Source organism: Catharus ustulatus, chromosome 3 (genome assembly GCF_009819885.2).
Source record: "Catharus ustulatus isolate bCatUst1 chromosome 3, bCatUst1.pri.v2, whole genome shotgun sequence".
NCBI lineage: Eukaryota > Metazoa > Chordata > Aves > Passeriformes > Turdidae > Catharus > Catharus ustulatus.
The window spans coordinates 62,292,004-62,312,307 of NC_046223.1; the positions used below are offsets into that span (position 1 = coordinate 62,292,004).

General features: G+C 39.6%; 1 protein-coding gene across 4 annotated transcripts in view; it reads left to right on the forward strand.

Moving 5' to 3' along the window:
• ARHGAP18 (Rho GTPase activating protein 18) overlaps nt 1–20,304 on the forward strand; it is a 96,398-nt gene that overhangs the window by 11,633 nt on the left and 64,461 nt on the right. The window contains exon 1 of one of the 4 annotated variants that reach the window (XM_033056214.2): nt 14,925–15,047. The exons of 1 other annotated variant lie outside the window; for it this stretch is intronic. In XM_033056214.2, the coding sequence (XP_032912105.1) occupies nt 14,968–15,047 (80 nt within the window). In that variant the 5' untranslated portion in view covers nt 14,925–14,967. Of the gene's footprint in view, nt 1–14,924; nt 15,048–15,219; nt 15,279–20,304 lie in introns of those variants that run through there. 2 more of the 4 variants (XM_033056218.1, XM_033056217.1) reach the window with 2 other exon arrangements.

The window sequence follows — 20,304 nt, forward strand, 5'->3', positions numbered from 1 at the left end:
GCAAAGCTGATGTCTATTTTGCAAACCACAAAATATTACGTATAGCAGGATAGAAAGGAAAAATGGTCCTACACTTCTGTCTACTCTTCCTATCAGATATGCACTCTGAGAAACAAAATTCCTTAATGTTTGTGGTCGATGGTTCCTCAGGCTGGAACACCCACTCCATGAACTGGCTGCACAAGGGCTGAACTTCTCACTCATTTCTGGAATCATGCTCTGGAATTTGGGCAACTATTACTTTTTAATTCCAAGGATCTTTGAACCTACTGTTGTATTAACTAAAAACCGAGCTGAGATGGTTAACTTAGCAAATCACTTGATTCTGCAGTTCTCCTTTGTGTTAGCTGCTTCCAGTAATGAGACTTTGCATGCAAATACAAATTGCTGGAGCAAAATAAAACACTCTAGGCCCTAATAGATAAAATTAAATATTGCAGGTATTTTCATGACACTGCAGAATGTATAAATAATGTTCAAGTGTTTAGGAATGAAATGGAAGGAAACAACATATGGAATTCTTTGCTAATATTAAAGATCTGCTATGTAAACTGTATTTATTACCATGTTCAAACAGATGAGTTCTTGGAAGTATTCTCAAGGGGATTTATTTTATTTGGTCCATATACCTTGGATTAATCTGAAGTAAATAAAGTTTATTTAAAATTCATTCTTAGGTTTCAGTCCTAAGGACTCAAACATAACACCAAAACCAAACAGTCAGCAGGACAGTCTTTGGGCATCATATGAGCTGGATTATGAGCTCTAGTGATGGCTGCAAATTTTTCAAAGGAAATGCATCTGATAATATATGCTGACATTTTACAGTGAGAACAGATCTTTTATTAAGGAAGTTTTCTAATCCAGAGGTATTCTAAATATTTTTACTCATTGCCATTGACAGTTTTTATTCATTAACTCAAAATAGCACTCAGAAATTCAGAGTGATGCAGATGTCTTTCTGTTTGTCCACTGACATTTTTGATATTTACATTTCCAATCAGGGCATAAACACAACAGTTTCGCTGACTAAACTGCAGTGTTACAATTTAAATGCATGTTTATTTTGTGAATACATAATTCACTGAATTAAGATAACGCTGAACATCCACTACAAGCAGGGAACATAGCTTGCAATTTAGAAAGGGGTCTGTGTTCTGCAGATAAGTACAATGTCAGTGTTACTCTGTGTTTAAAATGTTTCGGCTACAGGGGTTAGAGTTGAAGAATTGCTTCATTTCTGCAAAGCTGGAGCAGGCCAACCTGTACATCACAAGATGCAAAGCTGGGAATGAGTTCCTGAGAATTGCTTGTGACAAGTGCATGTTAAATGTGATCCAGATTTCCTTGAAAGGTGATGGTTTTATATTTAATCAGGAAATCGTATCCTCAGAAAGTTCAACAAAGTCAATCCTAAATTAAATAGGATGGGATGCATTACTTTAAAAAAAAACAAAACAAACCAGTATAATATAAAGGTACTAGTATAAAGATACTTTTTTCTAGTGTCCTATATACTGAATAATAATTTCTATTTTTTGTCATTCACATGCATTTCCATTGCTTTCATTGTTGTAAGGAACAAGAATTATTTTAAATTATGGAGTATTTGAACATAAAAGTAGCTCTACTGGTTTGGACAGAAAGTCCATCTCCCTGGTATCCTATTTGTTTAAAAGACACCCATGAAAGAGTTTTAAAGAAGGGGCAATATTCCCAATGCTTTCACCAGCTTGCAGCCATATGCTGCCGGGCAGTTCCTGAGCCAGATGTTCTTTCTGTGTATTTAGCAATAGTCCACAGATATATTTTCCACAAACATGTCCAGTCTTGCCAAGAACTTGTGTAAGCTTTTAGCTTCACCAGCATCCTGTGGCAAGCAATAATAACCTTGTGTAATGACACATTATGTGAAATGCCACCCCCTTCAGTTTGTTTTGAATCAGCTTCTTCATTATAGTTAGTGTTAATTCCCCTTAGTGCTGCTGCTGGAAGATGAACAATTCATTGAAACAACTCTTTTTTTTCCTCATTTGACGTTTATGTCTCAGTAATTTAGTTCCCTGTCTTTACCTGTAGACGGCCTTCTATGCTCTCTGTACTGTTTGGTGGCTTTTAAAAATTGATCCTATAATTACACTAGCCTGCAGTCAAATCACTAGGATTACTTGTATGAGCAAGACATATTTAACTCAGTCCTAATTAGAAATGATATTTAATATAATTTAAATCTGAATATTTTTTCAACATAAACACAGCTTCCATTATATTGTGTTTGGATGTTTGGGACAATCAGTCTCTTAACAGAAAACCTGATCTGACTGTACAATTTAGGCCAATACTTATTTTATTATTAATGCACATTGCTTCTGTAAGAATATGGTATGCCAAAAGAGTTTGCCATGTACTTCTATGACTTAAAAGTCTTTCTGATATACACCAAGTAGGTAATATAGTACAGTAAATGCTTTTTGGAGATTTGTAAGTACATTCCCAGTATTCTTCTGTACTTTGCAATATGTCTATAATTTAAGAATGGTACTTAATCGTCTGCTCCACCACTTTGGTACTTTCAGACCCTTAACGTGAATAATATAAAATCCTGTACTTGTAGTGGGTCCTTGCAAAGAAACTGTGATGAAGCTCTATTTTAAAATTTTGGCCATGCTTTTCATTAAAGTACTTATCTGAGTATAGAGATAGGAAGAGAATAGGAGATTAGGTTGGCTACAATAGTCTGAACTGAATAGTTAAAAGTAGGGAATTCTACTGATTAAAGCACGGTACTTGAAACATGGCAACATCCTAAAGTTGTAACTATTTCACAGCTTGTTGGCAGCTGAAAAATTGTGTACCTGCTTCAAGGAGCAAAACAACATTCCAGTTTTGCCCATGTGAATAGTACATTAGGCAGCACTGAAGACATTTTAAACTATTATGGTTATATATTGTAATATATATTTCTCCATAATGTAGCAGTACACATTATACATTGGGCTGATTCCTTGTAAAAATATCTTCCCATGATTACTTCGGATAGATAATAACCTGATGCTTCCATGAATAGATAACTCTGAAACTGGGGCTAGCAAAAAGCAAAATCTTTGGTTTGAAAACTGCTTCTATGCTCTTAGACTAGCAATAGTCTTTTATAGCAATTTTAGTGATGATCCAAAGCTACTGAAGGGAAAAAACAAGGCTAAGGAAATAATATTATTTTGGTGGGCATGCAGCCTTTTTCCCCTTAACTGTTTATTCATGGCCAGGATCCCCAAAACCATTATAGAGACATGCGGTATTTGTGCTGTTGCTTTGGTAAAATAAAACTAAAAGATGTCTGACGGTTCAGTGGCTGAAGATAATTTTTTCTGATTTTTGAAAGTACTTTTTGGGCTTTTGAGCTCTTGAAAACCAGTCTATTTCAGTGAAAAATGTGGAATTTTTGAGACAATAGCTGTACTGGGTAAAGCCCTACTCTGGCTGCAATAGAAAAACACTTTACACTACCACACTTTACATTACCTAAATACCTGAACAGATATTAAATGTTACAAGTACTCTTATATTGGCAAAGCTTGTCTACACTAGTGTGTTTTCTCTGTACCCATTCTGGATGAGTCCAGCTGGCAAAATTAAAGCGTAAAATGCCATAGTGAGAAAGCTTCTATTTCAAAATTCTAATTCCTTTGGGATGTGCTCAAAACTTAGGTGCTGTTGACAAGTGCCCAGCCTGAACTGTAAGTATCTTTCTGAACATGAAAGGGAGCTGATGCCTGGTAATCCCATCATTTTGCTGGAAGCAGTACAGGGAATAATTGTACACAAATTCTTGTGGAATTTCAAGCTGCTGTTCCATTCTCCTACCTGTTCTGGATTGTTTTACCCAAAAGAAAGAGTGATTTAATTTTTTACCATAGTGCTATTTCTTAAAAGACCTCTCTGGTACTAAGAATTATGTTGAAGTAAATCAGAAAGTGATCTAAGCAAAAAATGCAAGAAAGTAGAATGAGGAAATATTCGTTGTCCTCTAATTATCCCCCAATGGAAAAAAACCCAACAAAGAAATGAACCACAAGTCACAAACAATTTAAACACTTAAAATTGAAAACCTCTTATGAATCCAAAACCCAGACAGCAAATAATTCAGTCACTGATCTATTTATTTATTCCTCAGAAGAGAATTTACAAGCCCAAAGCCAGGCTGGTGGACCATCCAGCTCCAGCAGCACTGGGCCAGGGGATTGAAGTCTTGGTAGGAACTACCCTAGTGCTCATGTCTCCTGCATCACCTCAGAGAAGAGTGTAAATAAGCCCTAGAAAATTTGTAGCGCTGATTGTTATATATCTGCATATATGGCCAATGAGGGAGAAAAACCTATTTGTATAATAGTTGAAGTTTGCTTGTTTGTGGCCTATGTGCTGGTTTTGCCATGCTTCTGGTTTGTCCTTGACCTTGCAGCTTGATAGAAGCAAAACACAAACAATAGGATTTTCATATGAGTACTACTGGATTGTTCCTAACCAGCTAAGCTAACAGAAATGTGGTTTTATGATATTTATCAACAACACTTATAATTCTGAGAAAATTGTAAAAACTTCCGGAGTGGAGGTACTTGTGTATAGTTAAGCTTTTGTACATCAGCCAGCAGGTGATGAAAAATCCTACAGATGATTATCCCCTCATACTTCTGTAAGATGTTTCAAAACACAGGTAAAATAATTAAGTTCTAAATCCCCTCAAGAACAGAAGAACTGATGGTATTAGAGATGTCTTCTTTTTAATATTTTCTACCAAATTTCATTGTCATTCGTGCTCACGTACAAGGTGAGTCCTCAATGAGAATTTTTGAAATACTTGAATTATTGAAAGTGCTCATTTCTTGTATTTCAGTTTTAAAGATGGTAGAAAATGTGCTTGGAAAAAGTGGTGTAACCAGAAGTTTATGCAGCTGACTTCCAGGGATTGTTAAAGTGCATAATTACTGATAAAGAGATGTTAATCTGGCTGAAAAATCCTCATCTCATTGCCTCTGCCTGTCTCTCATTTACACTACATAAAATAATACAGCACTGTCTTTAATGGTCAAGAAAGGATAGAAAAGAGATGCATATGATTCTTTAATATTTTAAATAACTTGTTCCATGATAAGAGGTAGACGGAGTCATCTAAATTCTGAGATGGAAATATTACTGACCAGATTATAGTGCCTTCTGCCAATTTGTTTTTACGTTTCGTATGAAATACTCTGCTCAAAGGAGGCGATTGTCCCACTCTGCTCTGCACTGGTGAGGCCTCACCTTGAACACAGTTTTGGGCACTGCAATACAAAAAAAAGATACTAAGCTATTAGAGAGGATGGTGAAAGGCCCTGAGGGGAAGCACATGAGGAGGGCTGAGGTCACTTGGTCTGTTCAGCCTGGAGAAGAGGAGACCGAGGGGACACCTCATTGTGTTCTGCAACATCTTCATGAGGGGAAGAGGAGGGGCAGGCACTGATCTCTTCTCTGTGGTGACAGTGACAAGACCTGAGGGAAGGGCCTGAAGCTCAATCAGGGGAAGTTTAGGTTAGGTATCAGGAAAAGGCTTTTCACCCAGAGGAAAGCTAAGCACTAAACAGGCTCCCCAGGGAAAGGGAGACAGTGTATAAGGGATAGTGTTCTGTGATTCTGGGAACTGCTTTCTGATCCCGAGAGAAATGCATTCTTCCACTGATGCCAGTTAGTAGCACTGCTCCCATTGATTTTCAAGTGCCAGAATGTAACTGAGGGCAGCCAAGAGCTGCAGATGGTCTTTCTCATCAAAGACCCAACACCAATGCAGCTGCATGTTGTTACTGCTCACTGACCCCACTTCCCTATGGCAGCCATATGGCTTGGAACCATTCCCTGGGTACTCTTCCCTTTTGCAGGATACATGTGTGCATCCTACTCTGCAAACCACCCCCACTTCCCTGGATGGTTTTGTGTCATTCACCACTGTTCTGCTTTTGCTTGTGACCGTATTAATTTCTCCCAGTGAGCCTTTAATTATCTTTGATAGATTGGAACTTCAGGAGACTAGGTCATAGATGTCCTCATAATATTTATGTTTACATATATGTAAATTTGCATTTCTTTCCACATAAACATCCTCATTTAAAAGTTACTACAGCTTCCCTCTTTTTTTTTCCCTTTCTGGACATATGGTGAACAGTATTGTACATAGCGTGAGTTATTAAATAGTAAGATACTACAGTAAATCAAAGTAAATCTAACCACTATAACAAAAATACAGTTTTTTAGGGGTGAATATCTTCCAAGTGTACTGCAAATGTTATGTTTTTCCTCCAGAAACTACACTGTAATATCTTGATGTGGGCAAATGTTCAAGTTTAGCCTTCTGTAACTCCAGCAATTGCTTCCAAAACACACACCAGTGGTAGTATATTCTTGCCTTGCAATTCTGCAGCTCTGTCTGAACCTTGCTGTACAAACCTGTCACAATTTCTTTGCAATCAAAGAAGAGCAAGTTTGTGCAAATTTATTGAATCTAGTCACTTGTGACTGTCACAGATGTATCCTTAGAGGACCTAAGCCCTGAAGGCTACAGATTTGACACTTTGTTTAAAATTATTTGTGACTTGCAAGTGTGGCTATGCATCAGCCTAGAGATACTCATGAACTTTACAGTTATTGCTTGGTACATGGTACTACAGAATAGCTATAATAGTGCTGTGGGTTTTTATTGGTGTATGACTGGTATTTTTTCAGCTTTCTAACTGGCTTTCAGCCAAAAAGAAACAAAACCTTAAACATTTCTTTCTTGTACAAATTTTTGCACAAGTATTTATGCTAATTTTCATTGTTGTTATTCATGAGAATTACTTCTGAATACCTCTGAAAAGTAAATAAAAAGCATCAGAAGTACTATAATAAAGAATCTGGGTTTTTGGCAGTTTATATTTGTACATTTTCTGGTTCAAAATTTGTCCAATCCTTGTTGCAATAATGTTTCCAATCCCAAATATCATATACTTGCATTCACTTAAAAAAAAACCAAACCACAAAACACTTGCAAGCGCTAAATGTTGTTGTCAGAGCTATTTTATACAAAAGATGTAAAAAAAAATTGGTTGTACAAAATGAGCCTGGTGAGCTCATGAAATAGGCAAGACAATCAAGAATGTAGGAACTTCCATTCCTTCTTTCTGATTTGTCTATGATACTTGCAAACATGGTTTTAAAAGATATTGTCTCATTAAGATGGAATATCTTAAACTGTAGTCAGGACCTCACATGTGGTTAAAGTATGGTGGCCTTCTTTTGGATTTAAAATTTCTGGAAAATGCTGTTCTGAGTTGAAATGAACCATTTTTAAAATCCACACTGAATTCAGAAAATTGTTTCCATTCAAAATAGCAAAAAATTAGACATCTTGAAATATTCTGTATTAAGAATGGCTGAATTTGATTGCAGTGCAAAATGTGAGAGAAAGAAACACTTTTCTAATATTTGTTTGGGATGAAAGAAGATGATGAAAAATGAATATTTTTGTCAGTGAGAAAGAACTAAGAATATTTTGCATTGTGTTAACTTGAAGTTTTACTGGGTATTCTTCAACCCTTAAAGACAAGTGGTTTTCTTTTTCACAGCCCATGACTCATACAATTGTTCCTTTCTTTGTTCTGAAGCATTTCTCCTCAGTGCATAATGACATTTCTGGATAGCTCTGGCTTGCTCAGCTCAGGATTGTGTCACAATTTTCATGAGCTTTTCTGACTGACTAAACTGTCCTCCTTTGTGGCTGCTCTGTTTTATTTCACCAGATGTTTTTGTGCTACAACTTCAGCTGTGATCAAATCTGCAGGCAACAGCAAAATTAGAAGGGTAAGGATGAGAAGAGCTCCCAGTCAATGTGCCGACTGACTTAGCTAACATGTGTGGGAGAGAGCATGGTTTCAACTTCCTAGCCAGATGCAGACTGAATAAAACCATCCTGATCCTACTGAAGCCTGATCTAAGATGGGAGTTGGGGATGGTGGCAACTGACACAGACCCTGAATGGATACAGCCTGTCTCTAAAACAACAAATCATATATTTATTTCCAACTATGTTCTCTGCACTTGCTAGCACCCCCTCCATCTTTCTTGATGAAACTGCATCTGAGCAGTTCATTAATTGTTACATGCCAAATACTATCTAGAGGGGTCTATTTCCTGACCTAAAGAAGAAAAAAGGGGGAGTTGTTAGCTACTGGAGTCTTCTCCACTTCTGCCTCTTGAGTGGGTTTGGTGTTGGTTGCAATGTCCAAGAGAAGAGACAAACCCAGGATTTCTGGCCTTCATGACAGCAGCTGCTCAACAACAGTGTAAATGCCTCCTTCCATTCAGAAGCACAGTACATATCCCTAAGAAGACATTTCAGAAGGAGCTTCCTCTGTGTACTTTGATGTGCAAGCCAGTCAGCAGGTCTGCTCCAAAAGTATCAGACAATGCATGATCAGATCAGTCTCACCAGTGTGAGAAGCAGCCATGTGAAAAGCTGATATTTTCCACTGTGATATCACTGTGGATATCACTGTGATACAGTCTGTGATACACAGGAAGTATCTGTGATGTACAAGGTCCCAGTGGCTCTGCAGAGTTCAGGGTGCTTATGCTCAAGAAAGATCAGTTCAAATTGAAACAGATGCAGAAACAGATGCAACAAGGAGTCAGGAGGATGGAAGATCTCCCTCTAAAAGAAAACCATAAGTGTTTTTAACCCAGAAAAATCTCTTTTTAAGGGTTATACAGCTGCCTTGTATAAATGTAAAACATGATTGAACAGAAAAATGAGATACCATTCTCCAAACTTTTTATTTTATCTATCTTTATTTCAGTTTCATATGCTAGTAGAGTGTGTCTGCCTCTGCAGTGAATCAATTCAGTGTGCACCATATTTAGGTAATATTTTGGGAGAATTAGCAAGGGGCGAGGTGATTATATTCTGAAAATACAACCACCTTTTCATAATTAGTGGTATATGTGAAGTCATGGTTTATAAAATCAAAGTTGTATCAGAAGTAGTTAAAGAAAAAAGGGATCATTCAGAGTTACCAATGAAAATCCCTTAAGTTTCCAACACTCATGCTGACTTCCCCTTTCCCAAAGTGGCATGAAACATCAGTTGTGGTATCCAGTTTTCCCTGCAAATCCTATACCTCATGTGGAGATGCTATGAAGTGCACTAAATTTCTCATCTGTTCTCTATGCTTGTGGATGCGGAAATCCATGCCATTTTATCCCTATTAAATCATGCACCAAATGAAAGTAAATCTAGTGATGTAACATGAAATAATTTTCTGCATTTTTTGGTACCTTTCAATGCAATTGGACATATGGTGAATAATCCTCACAAATAGCTAGATATTATTAGCCCTGTTATATGGATTCCCTGTTACAGGGAAAGGCAAGCAAGAATTGATATGAGGGCAGGTGCAAGGTCACACTACCAATAGACATGGATAAATGACTTTTACAGAAACAGATATACCTCTCTGGATAAAGTTCAGCAGCTGTCTGACCATGAGCAAAAACATAAGGCAGATGAGAACCTCAGCCGCTCAATCCCTGTGCTGTGATTTACATAAGGTAAGCAGATGGGCAGCAATAGGCAAAATCTGAATTTCTCCAGAGAAAGCATTCAAGATAAACCAAACAGAATAAAATAGAATAAATTCACGTGCTCATTAGTCTTCATATGGATAATCTCAAAAGCAGCACTGGTAGTTACTGTTTCACCTTTTGCAAAGTCATGGAATTAAAAATTACCGAGGCAGCCACCAGAGTGCACCAGATACATTTTAGAGCAACTCTCAATAAAAGTGAACAACCTAGGAACTGTTACTCCCTTTCCTTGCGTCTTCTTTTGTTTTTGCGATGGGAAACGGATCAGCTCTTTAAATACTTGTGCAGAGGGCAGTGAGGAAGAAGGTGAAGACTCAGAACACTAGGAAGGTGTCACTGCTTTCTGTGTACATGAGTGACTCCATCCCCACCTTTGCCATTTGGGGATGCCTAAGATGATCTGAAACACCTCCTACATATCAGTACTGTACATTTTGAAATGCTGACTACTCCACATTGTGTATGCCATATGGTGCACATTGTAACTGAACATTGCATCTTCCATATTTTGAAGGGCAACATAAAAGCATTAAAGCTGAATTTTACCAGACAGATGTGCACAGCTGCATGTGACCTGCTCATGTAGTCAGCCTTTCTAGTCAGTGGAAATAAACGGACAATTCTGACACAGGATTCGTCTTTATGTGCTAAAGTGGAGGTCTAACACAGGACAGAAAATTTTGCCCTCTAAAAGACCATTTCTTTCACAGACTTCCAATGGAATGTACAATCAGTTGCATTGCTCTAGGCATCGAGAGTTAAGTACTTGTAATCTACATTTTTGTATTATTCCTAGCATTGATTATTAACAGCTGCAGAACACTCTTCACGCATGTTGTTCTTTAGGTAGTGGAGTGCAGCAATACATGAAATGTGAAGCTTAATAAGGGTTAGATTTAATCTTATAGTACACAAGCAACATTCAATTTAATATATTTTCTGGCTGCTGGCTGGAACCCTGGAAATATAATTTGGACAATGGAAGCGCTGCCATTTTATTTCAATGTGAATTAGGTGAATGGGCTGGTGAGACATTTTCTGCTCGGTTTAAAACTCATCTGAACAAATGCTGGAATAGATTATAGAAGGGAAAGGTTGAAACTCTCCTGCATTAAAAATATGCTCTAGAAGTCCAGTAGTACTTTAGCACTGCAGCATTTGTCAAAATGCTCTTGGACAGGGGGATTTCTAGACCTCAGCCGGAACAAATCCATCTACTGCCATTGAAGTCAGCCTGAGAATTTAAATTTGTCAGCTGACCTGTTACTATTTCCTCTAGCCAGTTCCTCTCAGTGGGTTGCATTTTTATCTGCTGATAATTAACATATCATTAGGAACTGGAATGTGAAAAATCACCTAACACATATTTGAAGAAGATTAATCATGTATTTATACAAAATATGAAAAATAATGTGATTTATTTTTTTATTTGGGAAAATTAAAAAAATGAAAATAAATCGCTCTGCAGTGAAAAGTCAAAAGCACATGTTGAACACATGCATATTCAAACTGTAAAGCAGCAATGAAGGATAGCACTGCTGAGAAGTTATCTTTTTAGCAGTTGTTTTGTAAAGAAAGCAATAAGCATCAGAACCATGCATGGTCTGCTTGGCTTTGGTGACTGACTATATTGAGTGTAAAGGCAGTGCATGACATCTTAATCTAAATATTTAAACTCTTTGAAGGAGTCTTGGATTCTGTAGCAAGATAGACTGATTTATAATCTCCTTTCTCAATTATATCCTCCTTTTAAAAGCACATAAACCTATAAGCCTAAAACTGTGCATTCTTACCTAGCTGATTGTAGAGTCATAGAACAGTTTGAGTTGGAAGCGACCTTAAAGATGATGTAATTCCAAACCTTCTGCCATCAACAGGAATGCCACACACTAGATCAAGTCCCTCAGGTCCTCATCCAACCTGATTTGGAACATTTCCAGGGATGGGGCATCTACAAGCTCTCTGGGCAACCTGTTCAGTGCTTCACCACCCTCTGAATAATGATTTTTTTCTTAACATCTAATCTAAACCTGCCTGCTTTCTCTTTAAAACCATTTTCCCTTGTACTGTGTATCTATTTGCCTATATGAAAAGTCACTCTCCCTGTTTTTTAAAAGCCTCTTTAAGGTACTGGAAGGCCTCAATGAGGTCTCTGCAAAGCTTTGTCTTCTCTATGAACAACCTTACTTTCCAAATAAGTATACCTGGACCTTATTAAGAACAAAAATATTAAACTTAGGAATTAATTACTATTTAGTCAGAGTAAGGCAGAAGATATATCAGTGAAAGAGACTAGTGATATTTCTGTCATTTTACAGCAATAACACATCTGTAGGTCAAAATTATCTGTGTCTAGTGTAATCCTTTAATCAAAGAAAACCTTGCTAGTGTTATGCTGTCATAACAGAGCTGGGTTAGATCCTATCGAGTAGAGGAAAAAGTGACTAGAGTTAGCTCTTAAATTCGTTATGTTTGAAATGCATCATAATAAAGACAAATGTAAGAAGGAAATCAATAACTCTTGTGGTTTTATCACTAATTTATTACCTAGTCTTATTTTTAATAGGACTTTTTTTCTTTCTTGTGCCTTTTCTCACTTTCCTTGTTACATGCTTATAAAAGCTTTCTTACTTTTTACTCTCCAGTTAACTCATTTAGGGTTTGCCTTTCTTAATCTGCCCCCCACCCCAAACAAGGCAGGTTCTTCTCCATTTGCAGCAAAATTTTCTTTTGAGCAGCCCCTAGTGATGCCACATTGACTACATCTTGTTTCTGCATTCTTTTTACAGCAAAGCTGCAGCATGTTGTGGTGTGCCTTAATTATGTGCCTTAATTTAAGATGCTTATCAAAGAAAGAACAGTTTACATTTTTGTTCTTATAGCGCCTAATATGTATTTAGTTTGGGCAAAGGGCTTTGGAAAGCACTCATTAGGCATGGAATGCTCTAAATATTTTACTTTTATTTCTGTTTTATTTTAGTTATTCTTTTAAAGAAGTTTTATAACTAAGTGGAGTATTTGGCATGCAACCAGTTAGCTGAAGCTTTAGACAGGGCCAGGTTCTAAGGACCTTGATATTTATGTTTGGTTTTTCTGATTTAGTTTAAAAGCAAAAATAAAGGTCCTTCAGAAAATAATTTTGCATTCTGCATGTGCTGTTTGACAATTAACCACATGTGCATTTAAAGAAAGCTAAATGCACCTGCAGATAGGAGTGCTAACATACGTTAATAGGATGTTTTCTCACCTCGTGCTGATGTATTTGCAGCTGAGCTGTGAAAACAGAAGAGTATTGTTTGCATGCTTGTGTGAGAAGTTAGGCTAATTTTTGCCTTTGGGACACAGCCTGAGAGGTAGAGAGTGTGCAATACTTTTGCAGTGGAGTACAGGGAAATCTTTTCACAGTCCTAAGTTTTGCAGTGATTTCATGCCCTTGTTTTTGTGAGTGTGTAGGTACATGCAGGCAATTTGTCTCAGTGCTTTTGGCACATACTGCTAGTTAAACTGTTGTAACCATAGTACTAAACCATTGCTGAAGATGCCCTGAAGCTGTGCCTTCTCTTTTACCTGTTCCCTTTGCAGAAGAACATCTGTGGAGGTGAGTCAGCTTCTTTCTTGCATTGTAAATATTAAAAAATTAAAGAATCACATAGTTCAAAATTGAGCTGCTACTTTTTCTAATTTATATGCATAGTGGTACTAATGTCTTTTTAGTAAATTGGGTTTTTAAATGTTGTGTGAAAATTTTGAAAAACATTTAAAACATCTTGGCTAGCTGCGTACAGATAAAACATCCAAGAAACCGTGAAAGAGCCAGGCTTTATCAAAATCCATCCCCCTTTCAATAGTTTATATGAATTTAAAACTAAGGCAGCAGGTGTGTGAGAAATGAAAAGGCAACTCTGTATTGGTTGGCCTATTGAATGACATCCAAGTTTTCCTGTGCTTGTAATGTTGGGACTCCTTTCAAAATTTAAGGCCACTTTACCCGTTTTAAAGAAATCAGGACTCCCTGTTTGGCACTCTGTAGAAGTCCGTCATCAATGGCAAAATTCAGTTATTCTGACTGTGATCCTTCCAAAGTCACCACTGTAAGTGTCAAGGACTCTAGAGGACAAACTGATTTGCTCAAACATGACCAGAAGTTCTGTGTGTTTGCTTCCGCTGTTTGTGGCTGTAGGACGAGATTTCTGTGCTGCTCCAGAACAGCTGCACAGAAAACTGTGTGGTCCATCCACAACCTTGCATGAAGCATTCCAATTTAGGTAGAAGGTTGAAAGAGTGAAGATTCAGAACTCGATACCCGTGCACTTCAGAACACCTCATAGAGCCCAGCATTGAACTTTGCAGATTTTAACTGCAAGAAACATGCAACTCATTATTTGTTTATTTTAAGAGGATAAAAGGTGAACAGAATGCAAATTACACTCATCTCAACTGAAGTTGATCCATTCACTTACAGAACAAACCGATAATAATTCAGACAAATCATATGCATATGTGAACGGGGGCACAAATTACAAACATAAATAGCATGTGTGCATTTACATGTTGGCGTGGAGAAAAACAAACAGCTTGGGTGTTGCATTACAGGTCTTGCCTACTAATTCAAAACTAATGCCAAGGCAGTGAGTCCCATCTCATCAGAGCCTGTGCCGAAGCACAGAGGACATTTGCCCACCAAAAAGGCCGAGGCAATGCTGCGCTCCTCTGGCTGTCACTGGCTGGTAGAGCGTGACCTTGGAGCTAATGGCAGCTTGTTTAAGGCCCAGTAACTCCGAGGCGGCTCAGTCAGCAGAGTCCTTGCTTGACATTATCCCTTGTTGTGATTTTTGTTACGACAGCTTGTAATTTAAAAAAAAAATAAAACATTTTTTTGGGGTGTGTATGAAAAGTTAAAGCAATCACCGAATACTGTTGCGATTCAGTGAAATGGATAACGTACAAAGCAAACGCTGAACACATTTATGTTTTATTTTTCTTACTGCCGCGCCGCACTTGCCGCACGGCAGCCTCGGGGCGCAGCAGTTCGCCCGTGGCAGCTGACTCGGGGCCGAAAGGGCAGCGACTTTTCTTTAATAGACGGATTTCTCAGCGACACCTTCGCACGAACTGCGGACTGCCCGGAGGAAGCCGGTGCCGCGGGAGAGGGCTCCCGAGCCGGGAGGAGGGGCACGGCCCCGCCGGGCCGCAGGAAGCGCTGCCGTCACCCGGCCCTGCCCCGCTGCGCGGCCGGCAGGAGGCTGGGCCGCGCCGGGCCGTAGCCGGGCCGCCCCGCTCCGCCTCGGTGTCTCCAGAAGGGATGCGGCGGCCAGCGCCATGAGCTGGCGGTCCGGCTCCCGCGGCGTGGTCCTCACCGCCTACCACCCCAGCGGCGGGGCCGGGGACGCGCCCGGCGGGTGAGCGGAGCTGCGGGCGGCAGGAGGGAAGCAGGAGGGAGGGAGGGCGCTGCCCGCGGCAGGTGCGCTCGGCGGGGCGGCTCCGGCTGCCGCGCCGCGGGGAGGAGCGCAGCCGCTCCGCGGGAACCTGTTGCGCGGGAGAAGCTGTATTCTCCGGCCCCGCGGCTAAAGGGTTTGCCCGTTTCTGCGCTGTGTCCCGCGGCTCCCAGACGGTTTTTCCTTGGTTGGTTGGTTCGTATGAGTTTTTTCCCCACCCCTTTCAGTAACACGCTCCGCGCAAGGGAACCCCAGGAGTTTGCTGTTCTGCCGGGAGCCGAGTGCGCACAGCAGAAACTGCAGCCGCCGGCTGTTGTTAGGGCGTTTGTATCCAAGAACAGTCCCGGGGCCGCCCGGTGCGATGTCGGTGTTAAAGCCGAGCTGTTCTGGCCGGTGCGGTTTTAGCCTCGGAGCGGGAAGGGTTTGGGGGTCGCAGCGGTGAGTGCTGTCCCGTGGCCTCGGAGCCGCCGGACCTCGGTGTTTTTGGGATCAGGCTGTCGGTGGATTGCTGTACGTAGGTTTTCCTATAATCTCCTTGTGCTTTACTACCTACCTTTGTAATTTTTTTTTTTTTTAATGTGATAAATGGGAGGGAGATGTAGGTAATAACAAGACAAAAATTTTAAGGTATTTGTCATTGAAACTGATAACGGGTGAGAAGCCGGTTTCACATACACGAGGGCTGAGTACCTCTTGCTGCCTCACAGCACGTTTGATATGTGCAGAAGTCACTGCTGGCTTTTCCATAGCAATGACCAGAGGGACTGCTCTATAAGGGACTGACTTTTGTCTTTATGGCCCATTCAGACTTTCCTCTTCCTTGCTGAAGTTGTCAACAAAGGTCCCATTGATAAAGACGGGGCTTTTAATATTGCTGAGAAGCCAGCTGAAACTGGGAAGGTATTGACACTGGCATGCTGTTTCCATGTGTGCATAGGAAGAGCATGTGTATTCAAAGAGATTGTAGTCTGATTAAAACAAGATAGAAGGCAGTACAGTGGGTCACCCTGGACAAAAGATAACAGATGCACTGTGACCTATCACACCAAGACACCATAAAAAAAGCAAAACTGAGAGGACAAAACTGAGAAATACCTCCTACCCCCTGTTAGAACCACTAAGTTCTCTTTTTATTGAGGTACTTCCTTCTCCATGACTAATGTTATTTATCAGCCTCACTTGAGGTCCTGATGTCATCTTAGCTACATCTGTAAGGCCTCTGCAGACCTGGATATTTCCAAAGGAATACAAAATATGTATATTTTAACTTCTCTGTTATTGTTTGTGGTGTTTCTTTGCCTCTCATAACTCCCCTCAAACTCCCCATGGAGGTGGAGGGATAAATTAAATAATGCTTTGTCTGTTTCTTGGGATAATTTCTGAGTAAAGATCTGTGTATCTGTAGACTGTTATGATTGGTTTCCCTTTTTTTTACATGTAGCTGTCTGGATATATGGATCTAAGCAGCAGATTCTTAGCCCCTAGAGCCCCGGGACACATGAGCACAGTCCCTCTCTGTGTCTTAAGAAACTTATCTCCTGTGCTAATGCCACACAATTAGGAGCAGCAATCTCATGAGATTCCAGTTCCTCTGCAGCTGCTTCTGTGGACAGCCTCCTGGCTAAACTGGGACATTGCCAAACAAGCAATCCTTCACAAATTTTTCTGGTCTGAGATTAAGAGAAGAGGAAATAAATGGGAAAAGTGGTCTCATTTCTGTAATTATAGCAAACAAATGTGCGTGTTTCAGCTGTGCAGAACAGAGGATTCCCACAGTTAGTCTGCCTTACTTCCACTGCAGCAGTAGTACAGCTTTCCAGCCCATGCGCTTTTGCCACTTAGCTCATTAAACTAAAATCCTAAATACTTCTCTGCCTTTCTGCTATGCCACTCTAAATCTGAACCTTAGGTCTGCTTGTCCTGTTTCTATTAATGAGGATCTCAACTCCCTGGCCCTGGTTGACCCACTCCCTCCTGCCATGCATCCCATGTCTTCCCACTTCTGAAGTGAGAGAGATTGGGAGTATTTTCATGGGAACAGAGAGGGAGGGAGGGGAGTGGCCACTTTTGGTTCTCTTTTGGTCTTTTTAGAAACAAACAAAACTTTCGTGAAATGTTGTAACATTTCTTTGGGATTTCTTTTCCATCTGCTCCCCCTCCTGTTATTCTAGCTACTTTCCTTCTTTGTCAACATTCCCAAGATATGCAGAGCTGCATGGTGCTAATAATGACGAAATCCATATAATTACAAAATATTTTATGGAAATAAGTTCTTCCGTTAGGCTCTTCACAGTGTGCAAGTGGACCAGTTCTGCAGTCCAGATTTTGTACTTTGTTGCTGATGTGAAATTGAGCTTATTTTGCCTTTTAAAAAAATAACAAAATTAGAACAACTAAGTTCTATTAATTTGAAAACTGTAAATTTTAACAGGGTCAGAATATTAGGAAACCAATGTAATACAGTACTAGCTGTAATGAAGCAGCCCTTTTGGAAAGATTAATAGAGAAACTGTGTTGAATTATTTTTTTCATAGGCATTCAAAACAGTGCATGTTAGAAATTGTTTTATCTTTAGAGGGAAGCGTGACACTGGTACCTCCTGGAAAAAGCAATACGTTGGCTGTGTTCCAAACAAAGTGACATTGTAGGAAAGAAAGAGCTATACTTCCCACCCATTTTTTTTCCTTCAGGCAAATGAGAACTCTTGCTTCATAAAACTTAAAATTTTACATATCTAATAGATTCTTGAGCTACTTGTCTATTCTGGGGTTTTCTTGGCCCTTTGATGGCACAATGAGCCCGTGAAATACTTACTTTTTGGAAAGGCTTACCTTACCGTTGATTCAGTAGGCTAAAATCTACAATAGCCTCAGTGTGATTACTTCCAAGTTTGTCACTTTAGGACTACCTTAACAGTAGTGATGCATAAAATAGCATCACAGCTGCTGTCTTTGCCATAGAGAAGTTTATTTTGCATTTTGCTTTAAAGTAGCAGTTAAAGGATTATGTTTATATGTCTATGTGCTTATGTAGATATTGGTTGTGGGTGATTTCTTGGTCTGCCTAAATATTTATCTTAAAACCTTTCTTGGAAAAATCAAAATGACAGAATACACAGTATCAAATTAAATTTTAGTAACAGTTCTGTTTTCCATATTGCCTTAATTCACTTTCAAGTTTTAACCTGTTAGATTCAGTAATGCATTGTTGGCTGTCATGCTACTTGGAATTTGGTGTCATCTCCTTTTCTTCATGATATCCATGCACAAAATTTTAAATAATTTCTTTCTATGGAACCCTTTGTTATTATTTGGGCTGGGGAAACCGGGACTGAATCAGAGAGGTTTCAGTCCAAAACCATTTCAGTGACTGACCATAGGTATGTCGCCCTCATACCTGTGAAATCCAAATCTGTAAGCATAATTTTCCAGTGCCATTTAGGTTCCTCAGGAATTTTACCCCATCTACTTTGCAGAAAGCACCACAGGTCCTGTGTCGTATTTGCCACATGTAGGTGTTTCAGATAACAACATTCTCTTCATATGGCTGCGTGGGCTTACCCTCAGGCAATCAAATGCCATGCAGAGAATCTTCTACAGGACTATTTCTGTCCTGAAGAGTGAGTGAATGCATGTGTGTATGCAAATATATGTATGTAAAAATGTGTTTTGAATGTGATTATAAGGCTGAGACCGAGCCTGGAGTATTCAGTGCATGAGGAATCGATTTATAAGAAGTGAATGCATGCAGTATGCATGCAGAAGTAACTGAACTGCACCAACATATCAGTACATGAGACAAATGAACTTCTGCTGCATGGCATTTTCAAGAGCCAAGCCTGAACTGCAAACTGAGTAATAGATAAATGATGCTGAATGTATTGCCTGCTGAAGGTAGAGTTGCTTTTGTCTCCATACTGCTCTCCTATCTGGGATGTTGCTGTTCCGTTTTGCCTCCTGTGCTGCACCAGTTTGCCATGTGACAGCCTCTCAGTATCTGTTTCCAGTGAGTCACTGTGCTTGCTCACCAGCATGTGCACTTTTGCTGCCACTTCAGTGCACTGCATTAACTTACATTGGAAGACCAGTTCCAGTTTTGAAGCTTATCAAGCCAGTGCCTGTTTAACTTTGTATGCTTCCAAAGTGCCTGTAAATCTTCATATTGCTGATAATTTAAGAAAGACTCCAATGTTTCATAGTGCCTAGGACATGGCTGCTCCTCCTCAGAGGCTCTGCAGTTCTGTGCATACTCCCTTTTTTGCCTTTTTTAAATCTTGCGTTTGGTTTGCTGATACTCACTTGCACAATGAGAACAATGAGTTGAGTTTCCCTGAGATGGAGCAAAACCCCAGGCCAGTTCTGGAAAAGAGTATTGTAAGAGAGAGGATTGCTGCCACCTCAGGTCTCTTCTTTTGAGTGGCACCTGCTATTCAGGGTCTGCAGCCCTTGAGCTTCACTGTCCTGCCTTGCTACTGAATCCACCTGACTGGGAGATACCAGCTGAAATTTGCGTCTGTGTGGCAGTGAAGCAAAGCAGTCTCAGCTGGGTTTTGTTGTAGAGCAGTGCCCCTTTTTGTGGGTTACTGTGTAAGTCTGCATAAACATAAGTATTTAATTTTATATATCTTTGTAAATATGGGCTTTACAGACTTAGTAGTGGTAGCATGAGTTCACTTTGGGGACAAGTGAGGGACATAAAATATTTGGTGTTTTCTACAGACAGCTGTGGTCTAAATCACTTGCTATTTGATCTCTTAGTAAGAAACCCAAATTACTGTCCTTTTAGCATAAGAAATAGTAAAGACTTCTGCTATGAATTTCCCACAAGATTAGATTTTTTTGAACATTGACCATAATAGACATTACAGATCACACATACAAGTGGAGTTTATTCTTTCCTGATTGGAATCATCTTCCTCATTCTTTGTTCAAATCTGAAGTCTAAATAGTTTGTATCTTAAGCCAAGAAGAAATCTAGTAGTAAGCGAGAAATCATGCGTTTTATTCAAGGTCATTTTCCATCTCCTTTATTTCAGAGAGAAAAGTTCTCATTCCTTTCCCGTTCTTTTCCTACCAGTGACTCACTCTTGGAACCGAAAACCAGTGAAATCCAATATAAAGGAGTAAAGTGCTGTGAGGGATGCATATTATGCTCAGTGTACAACCAGCAAACTCACAAGCTGATTACTCACAACTGCCTTAGTGGTGGAGCATTTTGCAAT